This window comes from Ictalurus furcatus, chromosome 1, assembly GCF_023375685.1.
Source record: "Ictalurus furcatus strain D&B chromosome 1, Billie_1.0, whole genome shotgun sequence".
NCBI lineage: Eukaryota > Metazoa > Chordata > Actinopteri > Siluriformes > Ictaluridae > Ictalurus > Ictalurus furcatus.
The window spans coordinates 4,029,266-4,039,236 of NC_071255.1; the positions used below are offsets into that span (position 1 = coordinate 4,029,266).

Below are 9,971 nucleotides of genomic sequence, written 5' to 3' on the forward strand. Positions count from 1 at the left end.
GCTGAGAAGGAATTTTGTTTACCTATTTACTGCCACCTTGTAAGGAAGGGGTGCAAGTAATCTCATGACTTTGGGTAAAGTGTTTTTAAGTACAAGCTGTTGTGTGTAATTATTTCATTTATAATATTGTAATAGATATATTATTAAGGAAACCCCAGGTTCTGCTTGCTTAATGATTAGTTCATGATTAATGAATTAAGTTCATTTAAAATATTCGCTATGACTTTTACTACATGGCTGCTTTATTATTATTGTTTTTCTCAATATACTACACAAACATGAAAAGACTACTACTAGGTTTCTTTTAACATAACCGTTTGTCATTTATAGCAGAAACCATGACTACTGTACAAGCTATATTAGTCGTCTGATAAAACTCTGGAGGTTGAGGAATTAAACAAGCAAAAAAAACCCCACATTATTCTTAACACCACAACACTGCTGAAATTCTTGATTTTGTCTGGTAAGGTGTTGTAAAGTAAAAGTTGTTCGTTGTTAATCAACAAAAGTTAATTTTGTTAATCAAACAAAACTTATACGCATTCATATGTGTGTGTGTGTGTGGGGGGGGGGGGGTTCTGTAAGGAGAAGTTTATTTAACATTTATGCAAGGAGTCTCCAGTGCCAGTGCTTTGTAACAGTCTGTTTTCTGACATGGGAAAGTCTTCATGACCGAGGACCTTTTGCGCTTTCTGGTTTCTTGGCTAGTTCTAAAATTTGTTAATAAAGTGTTCGTATTAGTAAATCGCTGCGGTATAAAACACCTCGGGATGTGCTGTTATTGGAAAAGAATCAACTTCAGGGAGGTTATAAATTGTATATTTGAGTAGACAATATTATAGACAAAAGCATCAATGATAGTGATGGAAACATTAGGAAGTAAGCTGTTCACAACTGGAAAAGAAGGCGCCTCAGTTGAAGTATAAGAAATGAACTTTTCTGTTGTATTATTTATTTCTGTTTATTTATGCATTTATTTATTTTTTTTACAGATGATGAACGTGGTTTTGAACTGGTAAGTGTGCCAAAGCCACAACCAAAAACTCAAGTTTCTCAACTCATAAAACTTTGTGAAGTTGCCATAAAGGGTTTCTTGTGAAGGATTTCAGGATTTGTGATGAATATTAGTGCAAATACCTTTTACCAGTGTGCAACCAATGACCAGTTTTAAAATGTGTCCTTAACTATCCAGTATCACTGAAGTACAATTGTGTGTTAACCCCTAGGGTTTATTTTTTTTTCTTGGCGTAGTATATCTTAATTAGTACCAGATATATTTTTCCTAAATTTAGCCTCGGATAATGCTTATTCCGTGACATCAATGTGTTGACAAAGCTTTTTAAGTTGAACATTTCCCTGAAAAGTTAAGTGCAAATGGGATCACTTTTTATAGAAGCTCTCGAAAAGCCCTCGCATAAGGGTGACTAGAGTGAAAAACTGAGTACGATGTACCGAGAATGTGAGTGAGGCTTGGAACTTTAATCCTGTGTACACAAAGTTTGTTTAACATGTCCTGGCATATTATACAGGGATTAAAGTATTACCGTTAATGCTTTCTCTTTAAACAGTACAAGAACTACAGTTAAGTGAGTTAAGCTCTGTTTAATTACAGAAAGTTATTGGGAATGATTCATGCTCTGAATCATAGGCAGAAGTTCATCAGTAGGTAATCTGTAATCTATTTCACAGTGCATGCTCGGACCGAGCGTCCAAATGCATTTCCGTAACACATTTATGAACGTGTAAATGTATTCACGTGGGGTCTAATCTTTTGTGCAGCGCAGGGACTTTTATTCAATTAAACTAGGTTTACAGGTTTAGTGTATTTATTTATTTTTTTTTTAAACTCACAAACTCTTGGAATGAGTTATATCGTATAGAATTATCTTTCTTCAGTCTGTACTACATTTACAGAACTGTAGTTCGATGCACTAGATGATGTGTTTTCTGAAATCCAGCTACAGAGGATTGTGTTTAACCAAATACCTGTGTGTTAGTGAAAAGTAAAAACACCTAGACTGTGCACATGAGAAATTCTAAATCTGAATAAATAAATAAAAGTGTGTCCTGCTAAGTATTACTCAATTATATTGTATTTGTCCTTTCAAGGTCTATTTGAGTTCAAGACGCTTACACGTTTTCGTAAAGTCAAGTGCTCATTTAAGTACTTCGGGATAGAGAGGTAGGTCCTAAAAGTCTCCACCTAGTCTCTCCCACCGCATCCTCTTCCACAAGAAGGACGAGATGCCCCAGCACTGAAGGATTTGACAGTTGCTTTAACATGAGTCATCATGGAGACCTTTTGAGAGTCTGATCCTGGTCCAAATGAAGTCTTTTACAGACTACTACTTCCTGAATTCTGGTCATGTAAAAATAAAAAATAAAAATAACGCCACCGTTATTCTAACTCATGGTGCAGACTGAGACATGTCAGTAAAACAAAGTGAAATTACATTATAAAAATGTTAACAAATATGAAATTATAGACCACAACATATTCAAAGTTATGTAGAGGGATGATTATAAAAACCCACTTGATTTGAACAGTTTGGTCAGCAGCCGTAATAAATACTCTTTAGTCAGTCAATAAAGTGATCCTGATTGGAAGTTGTTCCTGTGACTTAAGATGACGACGTCTACGAGGACAATAAATGTGTCAAGGGTGTTTAAAGGCAATATGTCAAGTTGAATTCCCGAGCAGCTGCAAATTACAGGTTTATATAGCAACAGTTCACAGGGACTATTTAATAATGAGTCTTTATTGGTCACATATACATTAAAGCACAGTGAAATGATTGTTTCTTCGCATATCCCAGCCTGTTATAAAACTGTTTTTTTCTTTAAGTGTGTGTCAGGGTTAAAGCTTCTTGGGAAGTTAATTTAATCTTTCTGGAAGGAGTCTCCAGTGACAGAGTATTGTAACCATTGGCAGTACAACTGCGGTGAAGTGGGCTGATCCCCACACAGTCATCTTTATACATACACAAGCAATCATATTTACACACACCTCATCATCACTCATGGTTACACACATCATATACAGACACATTTACACACACTTCATCATCAGTCATAGTTACACACTACCTGTTGTACCATTAACACTTGAACTAGTAGCTGTAAAAAACCCTGTTCACATGGTTTATTTTATTCACTCAGTTGCTTGTCAGCTTGATTGGTGCAGTGGTCTGAGTGGGTTCTCACCAATGTAATGTGAGGATTGTGGTTCAAGACCAGCCTTAATAGACAACTTTTTTATTTATACATGTCAGATGCAAAGTAGAAGTTAAAGCCCCTACGGACGGTTTGGTAATTGAAAGCACTGGCAGCTCAGAAGGCTGAGGATGAGTCCATCCTGTCCCTGCTTGAAGCACACAGGTTCTCAGCTCAAGTGCTGGAACCAGGTTGGGATCTGGCAGAGAAAGAGAGAGAAAAGCCAGTCTGTCCCACCTGGGGCTTCTGGAGAGGTGAAAACAGGGGTTATGCTTCAGTGGACCATGTACCCCTAATAATTTATATATATATATATACTTGTTATATATGTGCATATATATTTATATATATTTGTTGTGTGTCTATGTATATTCATGTATGTTTACATATATATTTGTGTATACATGTTTGTGTGTGTGTGTGTGTGTATATATATATATATATATATATATACACACACTTGTTATATATGTGTGTATATATATATGTATGTATATGTATATATATATGTTTACATATATTTGTTGTGGGTCTATGTATATTCATGTATATGTACATATATTTGTGTATACGTTTGTCTATGTATATTCATGTGTGTGTACATATATTTGTGCATACATGTTTGTGTATGTATGTATATGTATGTATGTGTATACACGTGTTTATTTACATCATTTACCGTTTGTATTTATGTATATACATTTATAATGTACACACAACTGTTTGCTATACTTCACAACAGCTTGCTATACTCATGTCTGCTTCTCATTTTGCTATAGGCCTACCGAGCGACCCGAGGCAAGACTCCAGTGCCGCGCTGCGCCACTTGAGCCCGTGCACCAATGGGCTTTCTTTTTGGAGTTTTATCCATTCCACAAAGAATTGAGGCTGTTTTTAGAGTAACGGTAGGCCCTACCTAGTGTGGAGTTCACTAGTTACAAATAAAATGGCCATGGACCTCTCCATGGATACATAACCTTATTAAATGTTGTATTTAATATTTACTAACAAGTCATTTTATAATCCTTTAAACTTGCACTACCAATATTTGAATCAAAATGTTCAGTGCACTCCACTCTCTCACCAGCTGGGTTTTAACACAATATATTACTGTAGCCTGAGCTTGACATTACAAGGTTAGTACTGAGGCAGGAAACAGACTGGTGGTTTTACCCCCAGGCAGCCGTTTGGAGCCAAATGTTACAGCTGTCTGTTCTCATCATGGCACTCGGGATCAATGTGAGTGGACGGGTTCAAGAAGTACAGCAGATTAAGGTTAGTGCATCCAGATCTGGCCATATATTGCTGGGGAACATGGGAGAACATAACATATCTGACATGTATTGAACCTTGGCTCTAATACAATTCCACCACCAAGAATTGCTTTGAATTCATTGTTCATACAGGTTTTCAATTCATAAAAGTAAGATTTCCCAAATAAGATAAGAACACCACCCCTGACTGGTATCTGCATGATTTTATGTATTATGCTGCTGACACATGATCAGCTGATTGGATAATTGCATGAATTAGCAAGTGTACCATTAATATTTCCATTCAACACGTCTGTGAACTCATTTCTTTAGAAACCTATTGATGGATTTATTGGCATATGTTCTATATAGATGTATATTATGTATTCAATTGTAACCTTGTTTTTTTGTTTTTTTGTTTTTTTTTGTGTGTGGAAAAATTCATAAAAATGGATGTGTCCCAATTCTAAATAATGCAGGCTTGAATAATAAAGGTTTTATTGATTTATTTTCATATTTTTAAATAATGTATTAAAACTGGACCCAATTGTATGTGATCATGCACCTATATATGATTAATATAGCTCATTTTGTGGAAAAAAATCAAGGAATACTGTCATGATATTCATTCATTCCTTCATTTATTTATTTCTGAAATCACTGCCGAACCCAAATCATGTCCCATTAGATTAAAGCAAGCACCTTCGAGTCTGATCCTTTTCAATTGCGCCGTCTCTGAAGATGCAGTAACAGGGTTTGTGTGCGTTAGCAAGCCAGACAACAACAAAAATCCAACACCAGGCTACAGTATATAATAACAACAACACAATGACACCCAATACACCTCTTTTATACTTTGTTCCATTAACAACCACCAATAAAGCCCCATCCTAATTTTATATATTTTTTAAAATCAATTATAATAATTCGTTATAGACACATTAGACACATTGGCTTTAGGAAAATATAGGCAAGTCCACTACCAAGAAATGGTTTCATTTGATCATTATTATAATTCCGTCTGAGTACATTTCTAACAAACGCAGCAGAAAATCAGGCATTGTTGTGATTTTGAAGCGAACACAGAGATAACGTTAGGTAGCCAGTTTGTGCGTTTTGTTTAGGAAGAAGCAACATTAAGAAAAAAGTGAGGCGCAAGTCCAATCCGAGTACTACTTTCCACAATCTTGTTTTTTTTTTTTTTAAAGAAGAGACACTTGTTTTCTGGTAGTTCATGCCTGGCAGATTCACTGTAAAGTAAAGAATGCAACACTTTGGGGGTGTGCTGTTAGAAGAAGATGATCAATGGGAGTTACTGTTCGCACACCTAAAGTGGAATATTTTCCATTTACACCACCTCTTAATAGTGTTTCATTCCTTTTACACCACATCAATCAAAATTTTTTAATTTATACCGACTGACTCATTATACCTCCACGAGACAAATTAGTCCTTGTTATCACTTACGTTATAGCAGCCTACGTTATAACAGATGCCCATTTTGTCCTCTTGAAGTTAAAAAGACTATTGCTTGCTATGTTTCTGAGAAACCAGGAAAAACATCCTACAAAGTGCTGACACTGGAGACTCCTCGCAAGAGATAATAAGAATCTAATTAGTAAAGAGTTGTGTACGTTTTTGGTAGTGGACTCAGACATTGTATATTATCCCTTTGCAAACATCGACAGACCTTACACACATCAAACAAGCAGAAAGGTGAAAAAGAATGGCAGCAGCAGGATGTGTGTAAGAGAGGATGATTAGCGAGCACTGTGCTGTGCCCGGAGCTCAGTGATGGTTATCACAGAGAAGCTCAGACGCCAGCTGAGTGATGAGAGTCCAGGCCTCGCGAATGTGCCATGACTCGGTGGTGCGAGCGCACACGGCCAAGCGCAACACGAACAAACCCGCCAGCTGGCACGGCACCAGGTGGATCTTGCGACTGTTGTTGATCCTCTTCAGCAGGGTTTTGTTCAGATCGTTCGAGCCCTGAGCGAAACACATAAGGAAAAATAACTTAAGGTTTTATGTTATATATATATATATATATATATATATATATATATATATATATATATATATATATATATATATATATAAGTTTTTGTATACTTTCTACACTTTCATGTATGTAAATAAACATTTTTCATTTTTGTATGTGTTTTAGTGTGTGTTTACACTGAAGGATTGCGCAATTTGGAACACCTGTATACCTGCTCTTTCTTGCAATCATCCACTTTTTCATTGTAGCCTCAGATTCCTGTTCTTGGCTGAAAGGAGAGGAACCTGATGTGGTCTTCCGCTGTTTTTCGCACCATGACGTGTAAACTCTAGAGACTATTCTGATCTTTGATAATAAGATTGACCAAAGCTCTTGATTTGTATCTGCATGATTTTATGTTCTGTACTGCTGGCATATGATCTAATGGCTAATTGCATGATTGACTAGGTGTACAGGTGTTCCTAATTAAGTAGGCAGTGAGTGTATATTCAAAATATATAATTATCGCATGCCAGGAAATATAAAACTGAGAACATTGATTGAATCTTTGTATATCCCACCTTCAGTCTGAAGCAGACCAGGCCGAGCACCACTTCAGCACAGATCTCAAAGCGTTCATCTGCTAGCAGCAAACTCTCAAACTCCTTAGCCAGTGCAACTTGCTGGAAAAATGACATCAGGCATGTATGCAAATTTGTAACTATAAACATAAGTCAATTTGTATGAAAAAGTTACAAGATTAAGATTAGAGTTAAGTATATAGTTAATTTTCATTTATATAAAGGTCAGGTATAAACATGATCCTAGGAAAAACTAGTGATACAAGCTAGAAAATTATTAACGATATACTCTACAAGTACATTCATTCGTTTCGACACTGGATGGCCGGATATATTTCACAGAACTGAAATTTTACAGCATATAAAACAGAATTTTCTGAAAATTCAAAAGTATGCGTGAACATTAAAAGGATCAAAAAATAGTGGATGCAAAATGTACTTGTTTTTAATCGGAGTGTCTGAACCCTAGATACACACAATACATTTTGCATTGAAATTACTGTATAATGCAAGCAACGCAATGTTATTTTTTTTTTTTGCATAGCAACTTCATATCTTTATAAAGCAAATATAGAGAAGAACGTAATTTTGTTGAGTAACAGTAATGAATACTATATAGGCTGTTTTTTGGGGGGGGGGGCGGGGGGGGCAGCAGCCAAAGAATGCCTTTGTTTATTGGTGTGCCAAAACACCTACGTTGTTTGTTCAACTGAAACGCGTTGTCTCCTTAATCGTATTTTAATATAATGTCTTATTAAATGTTTACAGTGAAATAACTACGTCTATAAAACCTAATCAAGGCCAAACAGCTATTAAATAAAGAGTTTGAAACGAATTCTTACAGTTCCCGACTTGTCCAGCAGGCAGCAGTCTCATTCTTTGCTTCGGTTTTGTATTGAAAGGGTACTGCAGCTGTTACATCAGGGACCTCAGATGGTCACAACCGCCGCAAAAGGGTTTTTCCAAACGCATAAACTCAGCCGTGCTAACGATATTACCGTGACTAAGAACAGGCGTCAGAAGTAGACGAAGTGTTTCCTTAATCTCAGCCAAGCCCTTCATTATGAGGACTCCTCTCTGGCCAAACACACTATTTTTAAAATCCAGATTAAAAAAATAAAAATAAAAATAATAAACCTCATTACTCAGGGAGCTCAAGAAAACTGTTCTGATCTGTACAAGCCGGGGTCAGAAAATCTGCACCTTGTGTACATTTTAAAGTTATATACCGAAGGTAGAGAAGATCTAGCGCATCACTGACAAACATTTGCACTCTTAAAGGAGCAGTCATGGCCCTATGAGAAAAAACCTTTAGCCCTCAATCTGTTTAGCTTGGATAGGATTCTGGATGAAAACCATTTGCCAAATGTACAAAAATATACGCTGGGACCCTTTTATCTCCCCCTCGCATCATATTTATACTAATTTACTTTATTATTTTCTTTTTCTGATTGTATTGAATGAAATTGAATGAAAAACAAAACTTAGTTACTTTCTTTTCATTCATTTTGTTCATTTCATTCTGCAACTGTTTATTATTCGAAAATACAGTACGGTACAAGGTTAGGATGGATAAATTCATTCGTAGATCATGCAAGGAAGACCTGAAGTGCCATAAAACGCTATAGCAGGCATGCGAAGACCAATTCGTCATTTGGTTTGGGGACTTGCTAGAATTTGTAAAAGAATCATTATGACTCAAACAGCATTTACGCAAATGCGTACGTATATGTATTCCTCTTTAGGAAAAATGATCATCGAACAGCCAAGACATCTTTGGTTTGGTTGTTTAGTTTTGCCCTCAAGCTACGAGAAGCCTCTCGACTAAAAATTCTCCTTTAATTTGTAAATAGGAATTCTCTCGGCTATTCTACTATTCGAAGATTGAGCAATGAAGATTTGGACAGGAAAAAAAAAGTGGAGCGCTGTAAGTCGACTCTGTACTGTAGCTTTTCGCTAATTGTCAGAAAAGAAATTTGCCGCATCACATAAGGCATGGAAACGCATTTATCTAATCTAGATACGCAAACAACGATCGTCTGGAACCTGACAGGAAACGGGCGTACGGTACGGTGGAGCCGACTTGATTGACAGGTCAGTTTTGGGTCATTACCTTGCGGATGTGCTGCTGCAGGCCTCGGCGTCCATACATGCGCAACACGAACCACAATTTCAGCGAGCGGAACCTTCGACCCAGTGGGATCTGCCAGTGCTGCGAGGAGACGAGATCAGAGACGACACATGAACATGCACTGGCAAAAGGTTCTCCGTTGAACATGACTGTGAAAAACCAGCTCGTGTCCTGTCCTATTCAGTTCCACTACTGCATTACAAACGAAATCCTTAGAATGACGCCAGATAGATACTAGGAACTCTGTGGTGTGTGTTTGTGCGTGTTTATTAGCAATTAAAGACAAATCACAAGCCTGAGCTCAGACAAAATAAAAGTTCTTACTTGTTATGTACTGTACATTTAAACAAAATGCGCTTCACAGTAAATGTGATGCACCTCTATATGTACGCTACAGCTATATAAACTATGCTGTTCGCTCTGATTGCCAGGGTCCAGTTTTCACACCGACTAAGGAAAGTCTGTGGGTTTGATTAAAAAAAAAATAATAATAATTTTTTATAGTCTGCGTTCACCAAGATCTTGTTTGAATTAAATCTAATCAAATTCTGTATAAAACGCTATAACAAACAAAGGAAAAGTGCAAGTGCAGTTGGTGCGTCTAGGCTGTACAGAACCATTTCTGTTGTTGGAAAAGATTAGGAGGATTATGAGTGGGATTATGTCGTGTCCTTACATCAGAAATGCGTGTGCACCACAGTGGCGCGAGTAAAAGACGTAAAATCTATGTAACACCCAAACGTTTTAGCTACTTTCGGGTCTTCTTTTTTTTTGCGTAGGTTTTTGAGATGCAGTTGGATGGGAAATTGTGC

The 9,971-nt window shown here is 36.8% G+C and overlaps 1 protein-coding gene across 1 annotated transcript in view; it reads right to left on the reverse strand.

Moving 5' to 3' along the window:
• Window positions 1-5,653: 5,653 nt before the first annotated feature.
• The window catches only part of ddc (dopa decarboxylase), a 27,156-nt gene continuing 22,838 nt past the window's right edge, over window positions 5,654-9,971 (reverse strand). The window contains exons 12-14 of the mRNA XM_053620700.1: window positions 9,142-9,240; window positions 7,029-7,130; window positions 5,654-6,455 (exon numbers count right to left, since the gene is read on the reverse strand). Coding sequence (XP_053476675.1) covers window positions 6,255-6,455; window positions 7,029-7,130; window positions 9,142-9,240 — 402 coding nt within the window. The 3' untranslated portion in view covers window positions 5,654-6,254. The remainder of the gene's footprint in view (window positions 6,456-7,028; window positions 7,131-9,141; window positions 9,241-9,971) is intronic.